The sequence below is a fragment of the Aethalodelphis obliquidens genome, unplaced genomic scaffold, assembly GCF_003676395.1.
Source record: "Aethalodelphis obliquidens isolate GAN/ISIS:26980383/991018 unplaced genomic scaffold, ASM367639v1 scaffold57, whole genome shotgun sequence".
NCBI classification, from domain to species: domain Eukaryota; kingdom Metazoa; phylum Chordata; class Mammalia; order Artiodactyla; family Delphinidae; genus Aethalodelphis; species Aethalodelphis obliquidens.
In genome coordinates this window covers 11,632,520-11,650,550 of record NW_020838001.1, presented here as the reverse complement: position 1 = coordinate 11,650,550, position 18,031 = coordinate 11,632,520, and the positions used below count along the sequence as shown (strand labels likewise).

The window sequence follows — 18,031 nt, the reverse complement described above, 5'->3', positions numbered from 1 at the left end:
CAATTTTCGCTGCAAAGTAAAGGCGCTGTTACCGTGGAGGATTCCTGGACTGAATGTCAATATTAGGACACAGTGTGAGTGTGTTTCGTGTTTGGTAATTGCAATCATTTTTGCTTCTGTTGTGGTCATCCATTTACAATGCTTGGTGTCAGTTTATTTATCTCTTGTAAAAATAAAATACAGTGTGTGTGTGTGTGTGTGTGTGTGTGTGTGTGTGTGAGAAATAAATACATACATAAATACTTTTTAAGGGAAAAAAAAAGAAACGGCATCACAGTAATTAGGCAAAGAAATTCCCAGAAGTATTACAACAGGCATTTTCATAAGCAAATCAACAAAAACAGAATAATAATTCTGGGCAAAGACAGAACCAAGCCTTAGAGCTACAACCTAAGTAGGGAACAAGAAGTTAAAAACACATGTGGGAGAGGAGACAAGACACCGTCTAACCTTAATGATCCTACTTTGGGGGTCTGTTTGGGGACACAGATAAATTCCTTTCTACTTCCTTCCAACACTGATATATATATAATAGGCCTGGTAGTGAAACTGTACAACCCAGATTGGGACTTGAACCCACTGTCTTTTGTCTTTTTTTTTTTGGCCACTCCCATAGCATGTGGGATCTTAGTTCCCTGACCAGGGATCGAACCCGCACCCCCTGCATTGGAAGCGTGGAGTCTTAACCACTGGACCACCAGGAAGTCCCATGAACCTACTGTCTTTTAACAGAGATCACACACCTGGTCTCAGGACTTACTGAAGCTCAGGTTATGTCTCAGCACAGAAATTCAAATTCGGTGACAGACAAAGTGATAGGTAAGAAGTGGATTTGTTTAGAGGTACACATTCCATAGGCAGAAGAATGCAGTCCATTGCAAAAGGCGAGAATGGCCTTGGAAGAAACACACACCACAGACAGAGTGTGGACCATCTCAGAAGGTGCGAGGCCTCGAAATACGGGGTTGTTGTTAGTCTTTCTGAGCCGGGTAACTTCATAGGCTAACTAGTGGGAGGATAATTCCAACTTTTGGGGGGAAGGGGCAGAATTTCCAGGAATTGGGCCACCGCCTAATTTTTGACCTTTTACGGTCAGTCTCGGAACTGTCATGCGCCTGTGGGTGTGTCATTTAGCTAATGTATTACGGAGAGTATATTATGAGGCTCAAGGTCTACTGGAAGTCGAATCTTCCGCCATCTTGGACCTAGTTGGTTCTAACCAGTTTATGTCATATCCCAAGGGCTATGTCATTCTTTTAAAGGTTGTGCCCTGCCCCCTTCCCTCCTGTTTCGTTAGCAGCTAGCATGAAACAAAACACCACTTATTCTTTTCTTCTGGTTACTAAATTAATAATGTCATTTTTAAAAAAGAAAACCTGAAACACACAACTCCTAAGTGAAAGTCCTCCATAACCTTGCCCTACACCGTGGAGAACACCCACCCCCAACAAACACAAATTTCCTCATTTCTAATTTTAAATTCTTTACATAAAAATTTAAACAAAATCTACCTTTCCACTAGTAGTAGAAGCCTTTTAAACTGGAAGAGGCAGAGGAAATTAATTGCTCACAACCTGGTAAAACTGTGCCTGGTTATTGTGGAGTCCTAGCTCTCCTCCAGCCGCCTAGAAATGGGAGGACTATACTGCATACTCTCTTCAGGGGTTCCAAACACCCATTTCTTTTTTTTTTTTTTTTCAGTACGTGGGCCTCTCACTGCTGTGGCCTCTCCCGTCGCGGAGCACAGGCTCCGGACGTGCAGGCCCAGCGGCCATGGCTCACGGGCCCAGCCGCTCCGCGGCATGTGGGATCCTCCCAGACCGGGGCACGAACCCGCGTCCCCTGCATCGGCAGGCGGACTCCCAACCACTGCACCACCAGGGAAGCCCCAAACACCCATTTCTTAGTCTTCTAAAGCACAACCCTACTGAATGAGGGAACTGCTGAGAGAAAAAGCCAGCCTGCTGAATTTCTATGGTCACGGTTTTACTCTTTAATTTAAATCTAATCCATTTCGAATCAGGACACGTTCTTCCAGCAAGGGAGGTAGACGGCAAAGAAGGCAGCTGCTCTTACATTTATAACATGGGACCACAACAGACATCCTTCCTACCTGCAGATCCAAATGGCCTGCTCGGTCAACTTTGCTTTACATCAGCGGTTCAGCAGCCTTGGCTGCATACTAGAATCATCTAGGAAGCTTTTTAAAAATCCTTATGCCCAGGATATACCCCAGACTAATTAAATAAGACCCTCTGGGGGTCGGGGGTGGGGGCAGGCATCAGCATCTTGTAAAGCTGCCCAGGGGAGTCCAGTGTGCTTCCAGGTTGACACAGCTACCCCAGTCCACGGTGGTGGGAAAATTCTGCTTTCTCCCTCAAATTACCAAATCCAGCTGAGCGGGGACTGAAAAGTGCTGACTAACAGACGCCAGGAAGAATCACTACTTTCTCCTCCCATTTGAGAAAAGGCCAAACCCTTGCCTCTCTGACTGAAAAAAAGTGGAAATATATATATATCAGAAAGATGCCATCAGGACAAGCATTTGTAAAATATAAAGAATTTGCATTCTTCGAGAGTTAGCTCGCTTAAGGCTGACCACCTGCTGGGAGAGGAGACGAAAAGACAACTATGGGCTGAGCAGGCAAAAACCAGAGAGAAAGAGGTTAAGAAAGAACATCGACCTCACGGAATAAAGTATGAAACGTACTGGCAGTGACTGTTCATTTTATTTGTCTACGACAACAGACCTGTTTTGAAGGATGTGGGCAACAGGATACTTTCCTGAGTATGTGACCAGAAGGGGACTGAGGCCATCAGCACAGGGAGGTTTGTGTGCATGTGCACGTGAATACAGAGGGAAGAAATCTCCCTCTGGGTAAAAGTGACTGCATAGAATGACACCTGGAAATTCGTACTTAAGAATGAGAAACGCCAGGCCACCCAACCACTCACCTCAAATATACAACTAAGTGGCTGGACTGGATGAATCCAGGGATTCTCTCCTGATGCCAATATTCTCTTGAGCGTCTCCCCCCGGTGCTCTGGGTAAATTTTACAGGACTCACAATTTCACATACCAAAGGCTTTCAGTGACAAGAAGTTTCTCCAGGTCATTATTTCAGGCTTAATTCCAGGTCACAGTCCTGGTCCCTCAAAGTACTTTCTTTTTAGGCAGTAGCCATTTTAGCTTTCAAGGATAAAGAAAGCTAGCATTACTTAAACGACACACTAGCTTTTTAGCTACCCTTGGCCTCCTGAAGGCCTTTGAACATGGGTGTGTGCCACAGCACTTCTTTTCCAGAGCGGGGCAACACAGTTCATGAACTACCTCAGTCCAGGCTACTCTTACCAAACCCACGGTGCTCCTGGCGGGAGTGGCCGGGGTCAGCGGTGGTGGTCATCTGGCTATCTCAGCAGCTTTAGGCCCCAAATGCTCTTTCTGACTGTGCTAGGCAGAAAATTACTTTGAAATGAATAAAAATAGTTGGTTTCTACTGGATAACTTCCAATGAAATGATGTTTCCTCTTCAACACTTACTCACCAAGGATGTGCCAATAAAATAAAAGCCAATCAAGATGGTAATCTCAGAACTAGGTTACAACACTTAAAATGTGTTTTCTTGTTAAATCTATCCACTCACACACTCAAACATCATTTACTCTATGCCTCCTATGTGCTAGGCAGTGTACCAGGTACCAGGGGTAGTACAAAGGCAACACAGGCAATGAGGAGCGCTGCTGGGGTTCAGAGGTCAGCAAGTCCCAACCCCACTGCTGCAGAGAATCCTATAACTCCGACCCCTTCATCCCTGAAAGGGGGACACAGTCGTTATCTTACTGAGTTCTTGTGAGGAGCCTATGAGATAATGCAAGCAAATCATCTACCCCAGGGCGTTTATGCTGACGGAGCGGAGCCAGCAGCGCCAGGATGGTGCCGCTGGAGAGCGAGCAGATGATGATAGAACTAATAAAGCCGTTCCAAGGAAGGATTCTGTGGAGGGCTTTGAGCCCTCAGATGACAAGTGTCCGTTAAGAGCTACTGATGGGAAAAGGAAGATCAGCACAGTGGTGAGCTCCGAAGAAATGATTCAGTTTCAGATGGCTTGTAATCCATTTCGAATCAGGACATGTTCTTCCAGCAAGGGAGGTAGACGGCAAAGAAGGCAGCTGCTCTTACATTTATAACATGGGACCACAACAGACATCCTTCCTACCTGCAGATCCAAACGGCCTGCTCGGTCAACTTTGCTTTACATCAGTGGTTCAGCAGCCTTGGCTGCATACTAGAATCATCTAGGAAGCTTTTTAAAAATCCTTATGCCCAGGATATACCCCAGACTAATTAAATAAGACCCTCTGGGGGTCGGGGGTGGGGGCAGGCATCAGCCTACTGAGAGCTAACATGGGAGGGCTGGAGAAGGGGGACAAAAGGAGTAAGAAGAGCAAAGCAGCGCAGTGAAGGGCACCAGATCTCCCGTTTTCACCAGCTAGCCACTGAACCGCTATTTTTCCTGTGGTTTTTACTTTGGGCCACAAAGCTGGGTTTCTGATTCCCCTACAGTAACTGTTTTCATGTGAGATTAGGGTCATTTTTGGATGGAAGAAGGGCTGTAGTATTTACAAGAAGCCAGTTTATTTTAGATCTGGCTAAGTGATCTGTGTTGTATGGTTGTAAGTTTCTGGATAATAGTTTATAGTCTCTGTAGCTGTCTGTGGAGAGCACTGTATCATTAAACCTGTATTTATCAGCACTGACCATCTTTTATTCCTTTTCCCACCCCATAAAAAGTTTCTGGCAATAGCCCCTCATTCTGGAATGATGTGACTATGAATTGGCTTTAGGCCCTGTCTTATGGGTTACTGGAATTGAAACCTGACAATTTTATAAAAAGTTGTGTTATTTCACGGGTATTTTTCCCAACTTGTTGTATAATTTTATCATCATAGTTCCTTTAGCAAATTTGAAAGAGTTCTCATAGCCAAATTAGAGTTTGCTTAACCAAACTAAGGATAAGCTATTACAAAATCATAAAGAATAAAGATTCCAAGTTAAAAAAAAAAAAAATCATCTACCCCACCATAAGCAGGCCCCGACAGCAAAGACTTCCGATTTATGAGGAAGAGAGACACATTAAGCACACAATGGATGATTAACTAGTCCAACCAGAGGGATGCTGGGAAGAATTACTTTAGTGTATGATAATTTGAGGATAAACACATGCAAATTCAAGTAACAATGGGTCCCTGGATAGGACTTCCAAGGGTGCAACTCACTCTCTGCTCAACTTCCAGGGACAATAACCCCTCAGGGAATTAGCATGACCTGTGTTGCAAGACCAGCAGTGGTGCAGGGATGGAGACCTGCTGCGCACCCTCTAACTTTGAGAGAAAACAGGCTACCTCGCCAATGGCCCAGAGAGAAGCCCCAGCAACCTCTAACCTAGAAGAGGCATGAACACGTGGACTGGGTAAAGGTCATGACAGCACACATGCTCCTTTATCTGGAGTGATACAGGGGAAAGAGCTCTGAATGGCGGTCAAAGTATTCCCGAGTTTTATCACCCAACTAGAAGCAGGTTCGGGCGGGGTTTAGGGAAAGTCACATGACCAAGCCACTCCAACACCCCCAAGATTACCTGTTCATGTGAAAAACGGAAGTAACAAAATCCTGCCTACCCGATGGAGCCATATCCGAGTCAAGTGTGACAATGTGTGTGGGATCATCTGTTAAAACTGAACACCACACAGGATGAATTAGGAAACAAAAATCTGCTTGGCCTCCTCCCTTGACTTCAGGAGCTGCAGGGACTCCTCTTCCAGGTACGGTACAGAGCTCAGGCAGTTTGTCCCGTGAGGCCACAATTTGGCTGAAAAGCTCTGAAAAGTTGATCGTTCGCTCTTTGCGAACAAGAAGAAAGGAAGTAAGTACCAAAGCTTATGGGTTTGCTAACTGTAGTGCTTGGTTGCTGCTAAACTGGCCAGCAGGACAGACTGATAAATTAGGGCGTGGTCAGTTCCTCTCAGGATTTAACTTCCCTTTCAGAGGCAATGCTTTCTCTTGATATCCCAACACCCCAGAATAATTCTCACTTGCAACGGTTGCAAAGCAATTTCACATTCTACGGTGAGCTCTGGACAATCTTAGAACTTACTCGAGAAGAAAAAAGGATTGATTTGGAGGAAAGAATATTTTAAAAAATATACATATTTTATAATACTAGGCTTGAGTGAAATCACTAAGAAGCCACAGGGGAAGCACATTAGTCCTCAGTTAAAGCAATAAGTGGCAAATCATGAATGCGAAGCAAAATGAAATCTCAGAATCTGTTTTCTAAATAAAAACCATCCCTGGCTGGAGACTGGAGAGGCTTCACAACAGACCCATTTAACCATCTGGAAATACTTCCTCTGTTCAACTTTTGGAAGAGTTAAAAAGAGAGACATAAAAAAGACAGCCTCCTCTCAAAGGTGAAGAACTTGCTATGTACAGTCTTTTGTAAAAGTAGTTAAAGTGAAAACTACGATTCGGGAACAAGTTCTTACAATATAATGTCGGGCAAAGCCATCTAACCTCGATGTTCTTTTCCCCTCTTTATATACTTAGTGCTTATAAGATAATAAAAGTTACAGGTAAAAGCTCCAAAGACTGAGGCAGAAATGTTCACTCCTGGGTCCATCATTACCGCTTAGCTGAACTCCTGGGAGGAGGCCCTCTGAGCAGACCACCTCTTTACTAAAAATATACCTGAGTCATTCACGCTGCTGTTCCTCTTGGCATAAGCGCTCCGAACCACCTGCTCGTAAACCTGAGCGCCGATCGTTCTCATGTTGTCCCGGATGAGAATGCCTTGAGCCTGCATCATGAAGAGGTAGGTGTTCACTGCAGGAAACAGACGGGGAGGGAAAAGAGGTTAATTCAAAAGCAATCAGTAATGTAAAACACACAGAAAACCCCACATAACTTTGGGTTTCTTTCTTTTTTATCCCCTTTTCTTTTTGAAACCTCTTTCAGTTCTAAAACCCTACAAATGCTGTAACTTCTATTTTCCATACTGGGTTCTATGTTTTCAGGACACCAATATTCCTTGGGTAGCTAGTAGAACTTAGGGGTATTTCTGTCCATATTCAGCAGTTTTAGAAAAACCATAAATGAAAAAAAAATTATATTCTACCTGGTCTTCAAATACCCAAGCTGTATTCTAGCACCATTATGATCAGAAAGACCTTTATGGATCAGTTAAAACATTCTGAAAAAGATCTCCGCTCTCTTTAAGTTCACATTCTCAATACTCAATCGCTATTCTCAGAGAAAGGAAACCACCAATTGCCCTGCCTTCTGGAAACACTTAGATGTAGGTCTGGTCCTGGCTATCTTTCGAAAGTGGTGATGAAGGTTCCAGCTCTTTTTCTTTGCTTTATTTGGAGAGAAGAAGAAAATAACGAAAGAATGTTAGCAGTCCTCACTACCCACCCACCTCAGCCCCAAAGTTCAAAGCAATGGGAAAGGAGCAGGGGGCTTGGTCCAGGTGTCAGTTAAAACATATTCCCTTCATGATACATACAAATATCCAATCATTATGTTGTGCACCTGAAACTAAAATAATGTTATATGCAAGTTATATCTCAATAAAAACAAAGCGAAACAAAAAAAACCCCATATTCTTAACCATATTAACTGCCCAATCATCGTCATCTTTGGAAAGCAATCTCAGGGGTGGCACATTTATAAGTCTAAACTCTGGCGTGTGCTAGGGATCATCTGAACACTTGACTGACCTCTAACCAGGCCCCAGGCAGGTATGCAGCAGAGAGGCTGGGCCACTCCTCCAGACTCAATACACACAGCCTCGGGTGGTCCTGGTTCTTCAGCAAGACATATTTTGTGGACACTGTCTCATCATTATTATCACAGTGTCCTGCACATAATGGGCAGTAAATAACGACTAAATGGATGAAGCTTAGAAGTCTATTTACTTTATTTCAAGCTATTGTGTGTGGTGCTTGTACTTGTGATGGGGGTGGGGACAGGGACAAATCAAATGGCACAATTCTCAATGTGGAAAACATCAGGTGGCCCACATTAAACGGGGACATAAACTCTTTCAAAAGATTTCTAATCATCTCTAAGATAAATCCAGAGCCGTAAAATAATTAACAAAAGAAATCAATGTTCAGAATGCTTTTAGAAATGAGGGAGCAGTTTCAGATTAGGCCCGGCTGTGACTGGAAGACAACTGCATGCTTAACTCCTGGCTGAGAATAGATCAGATACAGTGTTTACTCTCTGTAGCAAGAAAAAGTTACAGGAAAAAAAATTAGCTTCAAATCCTTAAAGAAAGTACCATGCTGTGAAGCCTCTGAAAACAACAGTAGCATCTCATTCTCATTTTCTATTTACAGCAGAGAGCACTGTGCCCGGTCATAGTAGGTAGGTAGGTAGTTAAGCCTAAGATTTAAACTTCTTCCAATATCATATTTCTAATATGGTTCTGTACTATATTTTTTAATCACTTAGACTTATGTATATTATACATATTATATTAAATCTTCCTTCTATCCCCAACATACTACTTAAACCAGTTGTCTTCAATAACATAGAAACAAATATTTATTGAACATTGTGTGTAAAGCTGTCAGGCACTGCAAAAAATACACTACCTCTTTTCTCCCGAATTTCATCTTCTCTGAGCTTTTTATCTTCTACACTGTAAAGGGCAATGTTGTTAGCCCCTCTTTTAAAAATTCCCTCCCTTTCTTAGTTCTGTAGGATTCCTCTAGGGCAGTTCTCAAACCTTTTCCTGCCTATTGCCTGGAGAGCTTTCTGAAGCCTGCTTCTACGCCTCCCACCCGCAGAGACCCTGATTCAGTAAGTCTGAGTGGGGCCCATGAATTTGCACTTGTAACAAGCTCACAGGTGATACCAGTGTGGCTGGTCAGAGGACCACACTTCCAGAACCAAGGCTCTAGGGAGACTTCAGCTACCTAATAAATAATAGTGAGTAACATTTATTGAGCACTTAATTACCTAATTCTTTATCTTGTTTAATCCTCATAACCTAAGAGGCAAGTAATACCATCCAACTTAGAGTCAACTTCTAGGCTTCAGTGTCTCCACCTTGCTTCACCAAGGTCACTGAGGGATGGATTTGAACCAGGTGGACCTACGCTCTAACCACTGAACTTAAGAACTTGCTCATCCATATTCTAGCCACAACCTGTCCCTCAAAGATTTCACACACCCACATGACTTAAATGATTGCTCTTAAGGAGATTTCTTTTTTTTTTTTTTTTTTTGCGGTACGTGGGCCTCTCACTGTTGAGGCCTCTCCCATTGCGGAGCACAGGCTCCGGACCCACAGGCTCAGCGGCCATGGCTCACGGGCCTAGCCACTCCGCGGCAGGTGGGATCTTCCCGGACCGGGGCACGAACCCGCGTCCCCTGCATCGGCAGGCGGACTCTGCGCCACCAGGGAAGCCTGGTGGATCTTTCTTAATTACAGATTTAGCCACACTGCTCCTCAAAAGCCTTCTACGTCTCTTGCCTGCATGCCTGGGCTTCTGTTGATCTGCAATGCTTCTGCTCTCCTTTCTGCCATCCAAATCTCATTAATCCTTCAAACCCCAGTTTATATAATTCTCCAGTCTTCCCCTTCTAGAATTTCTGTGGTACTGTTAAAGATTGTCAAAATTTTGCCTTTTGTTTACATTTTGTCTTAGTTTGCTAACAACTGTCTCGTGTGTTAGTCTTGTCATTCAATTAACAAATTTACACAAACCACGTATTATCAATGCTTTTTCTAATTATCCACAGGAATTAGCACAAGGCTGAAAAAACAAAAGGCTGAAGACATAAATTTTGCCAAACAAAAGAAAATAATCACAAATTCACAGACTCAGGGTTGGATGGGATTTTAAAGAACACTTTTCAATACCTCCTCATACACCACCCAAAAACTATGCCTTCCAAGAACACAGAATCAGTAAGTAAAATAAAGCCATCTTCAAAGAAAATTCTACTTTGGGTTGGGTCCAAAATGTTTTCCAGCCACTTTTACCCACTGGTTCTCATCCTGCCCCTTGACAGAACAGTAAAGTCCCTTTCCCACACTTCAGATATTGGAAGACAGGCATTTTCAACCTCCCCCCACCCTCACCTCTACCCCACCTAACCTCCTCCTGCAACCCCATGCTAGATAGCCCCACTTCCTCTGTGAGCCCCCTGCCCTTGCCATCACCACACCTTCCCTCCCCATCCTGGCTGCTGTCCTCTGAATACCCGCCCAGTGGTCTACACTTTGACAAAGAGTGGTGCCCAGGCTGACAGTGGTCCAGGTGCAGTCTGATGGGCCCAGAAACAAGCAGAACTACCAGCAGCCCTATTCCATCTGTTACCAAAGCGCTGTCAACTAAAGCCTCCTCTTGGAGATGCAAATGCACAATAACTCAAGGCCAAAGAAATCCTACAGGGGAGAGGCTGAATAATCTAATCCACCATTTCCCAAACCAGCCCCTTTACCCCCACATAATATAACTAGTAGCATCAAGTGATTCTCTGCAGAACTCACTTTGGGCAATTCTGTTTTGGGTATTTTTATTAATAGAATTTAAAACTTCCATTACATGGTAGATAATCGATCGATAATTGCTGAGTGTTGTTAGTAAATAGCAGTCACACCATATTACTGATTCACATTAAGCTTGCTAGAGGCAAAGTACTCAATCTTTTTAGCTGCTAAGCTACACTTCCTCTGTTCTGTGCTCATGCAGTTGGTTATAGAGATCAAACTGTAGGACCTTTACAAGTGTCCCTATTAAAAGTCTGTTACTAAATTTAGCCCATGGTTCTGGCCTAAACTAGGAAGTGTATATGTGCGCTGCTTTCAATCTAAATGATCTCATTTAAAAGTCACATCTTTGTGAAGTAGATATCATCTTGATTTCCTATTTAAGATAAAGATGTAAAGTCCTCCAGAAGTCATTTACCTAAGGTCACATGGTTAGTGAAGTCAAAAACAGAGAGAGGTGAGGTTAGGTGTTCCATACCACTTTGATGAACGTTCCTTTGAAAAACGGTACTTTCCAATAATGTGTTCCTGATCAACTGTAGCTGAATCACAGAAAAAAAAAATTTTAATTGGCATATGGTTGTTAAATCCTTAATTGTGTCAACAAGTACCTACTGAGCCCCTACTTTCCTGTGTGCTTTTTATTTTTTTTACACACAATTCTAGGCCACTGTGGGCCAAGGATGAGCAGGACAACACAGAATAAGGTACAGACACAATTAAATAAGAAGGTATAATGCAGTGTGATAAATGCTAAAATAACATTTACTACCAATTCAGGCTTACCAGTAGCTTTTTTACACTTTCACGAGAAATGGTAATTATTATCCAGCCCCTGTTTCTAGATTGAGGCATCTCTTATGATCATAACTTAGCTGAGAAAAATAAGCCCCATTCAGGTTTACATAATTGGAAATTTCCGTCCAGATGCCAATGTAAGCAGCCTTGGGCCATGGCTTTAACTGGAGAGTTTCCGGGAGCAAAGCACCGGGCCTCCTAACAGGAAGGCAACCATCTCCTCTCTCCATCAGAATTCCAGTCAGCTTCCATATCCCTATGAATCAAGTAACACGATTTTCACTTGAACACACACATTAATAAATGACTCTGACTCATAAAAAATTCCTCACTAGATAATGAAATCTGACATTCCCGATTAGGAGCAGAATCATTTGACACAACTGAACCCAGGAGGAAATGACAATTAGAAGATTCTATATACTTGAGAGTTCACAATTTGTTTTAACCTAAACATGTGTATCCTTAATGTTTGTTACATCTGGCTTGGTAAGCTAAAACAGCATTAAGAAGTAGAAAAAGAAAGCCATTCCTTTCCTGAGCACTGTCTAAAATCTGTCTTAACACCAACACCCAGACACTCCCGGCTTTATTTTTCTATTACACCTTTTCTTATTTGTCTTGTTATCACCCTCTAGAATGTGAGCTCCATGAGGGCAAGGATCTATGCCCCTGGTGGCTAGAACAGTGTGTCTGGAACACAGAAGATGCACAGTGAACACTCGAATAAATGAGTATCTAAGTCAGGACAATGAACAGTGGAGACCTCCAAACTCAGCTGTGCCCAAGAAGGTGTGGATATGGGATTTCAAGCCTTTCTCTCTCCTTTATGAGAGGAACTCAAAATGCTTTGAGTAAACCAGCTTCATTGCACGAAACTGTTCTTAAGAAAAGTTCAGCGATTCCTTTTCACCAACCGAGCAGAGCTGCCAAATAGATTAGCTTTTCCCTAAAAATGTTCTCTGGTACTCTCACTCCTCATGAAGTTGTTTGTTTTTTTAATGTTCCTTAATATAACGCACAAGTTTATTCAAAACCTTATGCAATATTATTTGTAATAGGAAAACAATGGGGAAAAAAACTAAATGTCACCCAAAGGAGACTGGTTGAATAAATTACTGTACATCCACATGGATGGAGTACCGTGAAGCTACACAAAAGAATGAGGAACCATTCAAAATAGCTCCAAACTGGCAAGAACCCAGACGTCCATCTATAGTAGAACAGATTAAAAATGTGTAGCCTATTTGAATCTTGGAAAACTATACAGCAACCGGAAGAGACAAACTGCAACTATATGCAACCACATGGATGAGTCTCATACATCACATGGAACAAAGACACCAAAGGGCACAGATGGCGTAATTCTATGTACACAGGGCCCCAGAAGAGGCACGACTAACCTGTAGTGTCAGAAGCCAGGGAAGAGTAATCTGTGGGGCAGGGGAGGAGGGTTGGAAAGGGGGCTTCTGGTCATCTTTTATTTCTTGACCTGGATACTGGTTTCATAGGTATATTCATTTTGGAAAAAGTCATCAAGCTGCTCACTGACTTGTGCACATTTTAATATGTATGCTATACTTCCATAACATTTACCAAAAAAAAAAAAAAAAGAATGAGGAAAATCTATGAACTAATTCCCAGGATATATTGTTAACTGGAAAAAAGCAAAGATCAATAGTATGTGTGTGTGTGTGTGTGTGTGTGTGCGCACGCACGCACGTGTGTGTGTGTGTGTGTGTGTGTGTGTGTTATGCTGGCTGTTCAAGACATAAGGTGAAATTTTATACACATATTTTTATAGGAAGAAACGGGAAAGGCAAACCAGGTAAACATTCATTATACACCTATTGTGTGCCAGGAACTGCCCTTCACTCTGTGAATAAAATGATAATTATAAATAAGATACAGATCTTGTCACTATCTTCAGTCAAAGAGCCAGACAAGGAGACTGTAGCCAGTGCTGTCTGTAAGGGGGAACAGGAGAGTGGCTGTAACTCATATAGTGACGCGGGGGATCAGAAAATACTCTCAAGAAGAGGTGACTCTAGGATGTGGTCTTGAAAGAAGAGCGCTGAAATAGGAAAGGGAAGAGCAAATGAAGGGGCACAAAGGGAGAAAATACATTTGAGGAACTAAAAGCAGTCGGGTATGGCTGGAATGAAGGGTATGTATGGCCAAAATGCGAGGACGCAGTGGGGTGGGGATGGAGTTAGAAAAGCAGAGGGGCGCAGGAACACAAAAGGCTTTATGTGCTATACTTAGGGGCGTGACATGGAAGAAACAGTCCAGGATCAGATTTCAGGTGGGCCAACTAGTAGGAATCAATCAAAACAAGTGAATACACCCCTACTCAATTTCAGGGCTCCAGATAAAAGACTGAGCGTTTTAGTATCCAGACCCAAGTTCCTTAAAGGGAGAAACTTCTTTGGATGAACTGAATAAGGTGCTGTACGTAGAATCCCATTTGGTTACTACAAGCTGGGTGCCAAATCTTACCAAAGACTGTATTTTCGCTCTACATGAAGCAGCAGGAGGAATGCCCTGTCTGCCAAATCTTGAAGCAAGCAGATGGAGTGAAAGACATCAAGATATAAAGCCAGTACTACTGATACACAGCCGGGGAGAGCTGGGGCAGGGGCAGGCAAAGGTGGGCCTGGCATTCAGTGGGCCCATCAGAGTAGGTGTTCTTTCCTGGGATTGACTCACATCTGGTATCTTTGTTCTGAACACCCCCTACAGGCCAAACAATGTATGATTTCTAACAGGGTCAAGTACATTCCAGGAAAACAATGGAACAAATCAATGGACCAAGGATTATACACCATTCACATTCATATGATTTCAAAATAAAATAAAGGATGGGGAAAGGGAGAGCATATAAAAGGAACAGAAGTAGAAAAGGAATAAATAGAAGAAAACAGGAAGGCTGCTCACTCTCTCCTCCTGCCCCCATATATAAAATACACCAATGAGATATAATAAGAATCAAGGGGAAACAACGAACAGAATATGTCATAGGAACGTTGAAGTTTGATTTCTGCCATGCTAGAATATCTGAAAAACCTGCATGGCTTTTTTGGACCAATATTTTCTGAGAAATACCAGAACCTGAAAAATAACTGATCTCTACTCCCCAAATCAGAGATTATCAGTGTTCACTGTTCCGCACAATAGGTGTTCTGTAAAGAATGAACCCACTTATTCTGCTTATAAAGAGACAGATTCCTGTAAAAAGCAATGCATTTCTTGAGTCCCCTATGTGCCAGTGCCTTTCTAAATACCTTCTGCGTTATCCCATTTCATCCTCACAATAAACCGAGAGGTAGGTCATTACTCTCATTTTATAGATGAGGGGACTGAGGTCTGGATATAAGTAACTTCACTATTTGGAGCCAAGATTTCCCAACAGGTCTTTGTTTCCAGAGTCCAGGTTTTTAACAAATATGTTCTATCATCTCCCTGGTTCTGGATGCCCAGGAGTCCTGTGAACCCACAGCTGTCATCACCACACTCTGTTCGCTGATTCCTTTCATCTGAATCTTTACCTTGAACTCATACATGATTGGCCTCCAATATTCCACTTCAGTGGTGGTGCCAATGATCATGGTATAGTCTGGTACATCCCTAGAATTTTATTAAAATTTTATCAGTTTGAAGCTTTAGTATGAATCACAAATTTCTGCATTTCAGATCTACTTAAAATGTTGGATACTCATACTATACAGAGAGAGATGAAGACCCAAGGTGTGGGTACACAGTGACAAACATTGAAGAAAAAAAGAAAGCTGTTTGGGTTTTTTTTTTAAGATGCAAGGAATTTTTTGACAATAAATTTACACCCTTCGGCACATCTATTTTAACGTTCTGGAGCAACTGTGTGACAATTTTCACACTCCTCTGTACGAATGCTTTCTGGTGACACCTGTTCATACTAAGCTTTAATGGCTCTTTTCATGGCTTTTCCTGATATCATCCCACCCCCAAGATTAGAACTGTCTTGACTCTTTCCCAGCTGATAAACTCTTACCATGACCCCTATAAATGTGAGCCTATCTCTTCCAGCAGGCTGTAAACTCCTCACGAGTACAGACTGTCTTACTCTTTTTTTCATCTACAATATCTGATAAACAGTAGACACTTAGCTACTTATTAAATTACTGAATTACAGCTCAGCACACAGCATGCTGTTATGGCCATTTGGTGGAGGTGAGCCTTGTTTTCTCAAATGAGAAGCAGACTGTTTTTTCTGCAACCATACAAGAAAGATTCTATAAGCCAGAAGACAGCATAGTGAAACTGATACTTGACTAACTTTTCTGGTGTAAGTGTAAAGTATAACCTTTTGGGGAAACTATTTGCAAATTCAACAAAGAGCCATAAAAATACCCGTATCCTCTGGTCTAGCAATTTCAAGGAAATTATCCTAAATATGAGGACATTCTATGCACGAAGTTTTTAATTAAATTATTCCTAAAAACAAAAACTTGGGAAACAACTCAAAAGCAACAATTAAAGAACAGATAGGTTAACAGTAATACATATTCCTGGTAGAATCTTATACAACTTTAAAAGCAAAAGCCATGAAACCTTATAAACAGAGTAAATGTGGAACACCTAGCATAGACTATCATACTCTTAAGAATATGAAAAAAAGTTCTGTTATATTATGGTAATTATTGCTAAAGAATAAGCACATGCATAAGGCAAAAAATGACTAGAAGCAAATTTACTAATATGCTTAGATGGTAGGGGGTAACAGTGATATGAATTGACTTTTCCTTCTTCTGTTTTTCCTATTTTCTCTGTAACAGCTTTTTGTTGTTGTTGTTAATATACAGTAGGGAAAAATAAAGGATTCCTCCAGCCAGACTGAATTTATCTAACATGACATTTATAAACAAGAGATTCACAATTCCGTTCTTTGCTTGTCAGGCTAATGGGAGAGGGGGTAGGTAGGTGTATAAAGTGCGCAGCTGCCACACTTGAACTATCTCCACATCCACATTCTGTTTTAGAAAGGTTGCCAATAATGGCTGCCACATTCTCCTTAAGTCCTCCCTACCTTGAAGGCCAGGGGAGCTTCTTAGACTAGAATTGCCTACAGAAACCAAGAATTTACGCATGGACAAGGTGTTCTAGTTTTCTCTCTTGGGAGTAGAGTATATCTACACTGCACAAACAACAGACCTGAGGGGAAGGAGAAGAAACCCCTCATATTCTAAGGGAAAAAGGTAGAGGTTTGAGTCCTGTCCCTGGCTGGCTCTGTGGTCCTCTCCGGACCTTGACCACCCCATCTGTACAATGGTATTACTGAACTGGATACAGTTTCCTTATCCTTTTCTACCAAGCCTGACCCCCATCATTGATATACATAGGAGATCTTCTGCAAATAAAAATGTTTATATTTACACTGAATATCTTCAAGACATAAACTTATATAATATTGAATGTGCTTTTGCAAATCACACAAACCCCTGTAAATTCTGATTCTTCTCCCTTCCCTTTGGATCTTGAGAATCACTAGACTGCAAAGTCTCTTTCAGCTCAAAATACCACAATTATAAACTCACTGTCTTCTCCTCTCTTCATTTGGGAAAAACTGACTTACAAACACCTCAGATTTACATTTGTCTACCTTCTCACTCCTTCTTTTCCATAGGGAGTAGGGTTTGGCTGTCCTTACACCCCGGCCTTCCTTTCCAGAACAACGGTGCTTTAGCCCTCTTCATGATAAAGCTGGGAGTGGACCCTGAATGAAATGGGAAAGCACATTCCCAGAGCCACTGCCTTCTCCATACACACTGGAGTGATCTAGAGGGAACATGGGTCCACACAGGGCTTCTAATTCCCTATATTTCCTCTCTTCCTCCCTGACCATGTTGAAAAATTGCATTTTCATGATGATTTAAAAGAAAACAATTCTATAGTAAAGAGCTGAATTTCTTTAACTCAAATGCTATCTGCCTACAACTCAGTTTCTTCTATCCCTTTGCAAATATATAACATAAGATTTTAGGATCAGGCTAAAAGTTGCTTGTCTAAAGGATTCAAAAGACTGACAATAATGAATGTTGGTGAGGATGTGGCAGAATAGGTGTCTCCTACCTTGCTGAAGGGAACATCAATTGATATAACCCATAGAGGGCAACCTGGCGATGTACTATGTCAAAGTGAAATGATCACTCTCTTTAAACCCACTTTCAGGTATTCATCCTAAAGAAATAACTTGACAAATATGAAGTATGTCCAAGGATGTTTATCTCAGTATTATTTACAAAAGCAAAACACAAACCTACCTAAATGAGCAACAAAAGGACTAGAGGAAAAAACTGTGGCAGAGTCATACCATGGAAAACTAAGCAATCATTACTTCATGAAAAGAAATCATATTGTGTAACAATGTATACGGGACATCACATTTGTGTTAAAGTAAAAGACACAGAGGAAAACACATGCATAAAACAATTTTGGAAATTGTACATCAAGAAGTTCACAGTGTCGTTTCTGCTCAGTAGAATTATGGGTCTTCTATAGTTCCTTTGCTGTTACAAGGCAGCATTTCCATGACAGTCAGAAAACCCTTGTATGATAAAGAGAGTCTCTGTTCCAGCAGTGGAAATTCTTGCAGTAACAAAATCTGTTTGAGTTGATCCAAAATTTCA

The 18,031-nt window shown here is 41.9% G+C and overlaps 1 protein-coding gene across 2 annotated transcripts in view; it reads right to left on the bottom strand.

Moving 5' to 3' along the window:
• Positions 1-18,031, bottom strand: part of B4GALT5 (beta-1,4-galactosyltransferase 5) — a 101,792-nt gene that overhangs the window by 14,369 nt on the left and 69,392 nt on the right. For both annotated transcript variants that reach the window (XM_027087043.1, XM_027087042.1), the window contains one exon: positions 6,749-6,883. In XM_027087043.1, coding sequence (XP_026942844.1) covers positions 6,749-6,883 — 135 coding nt within the window. The remainder of the gene's footprint in view (positions 1-6,748; positions 6,884-18,031) is intronic.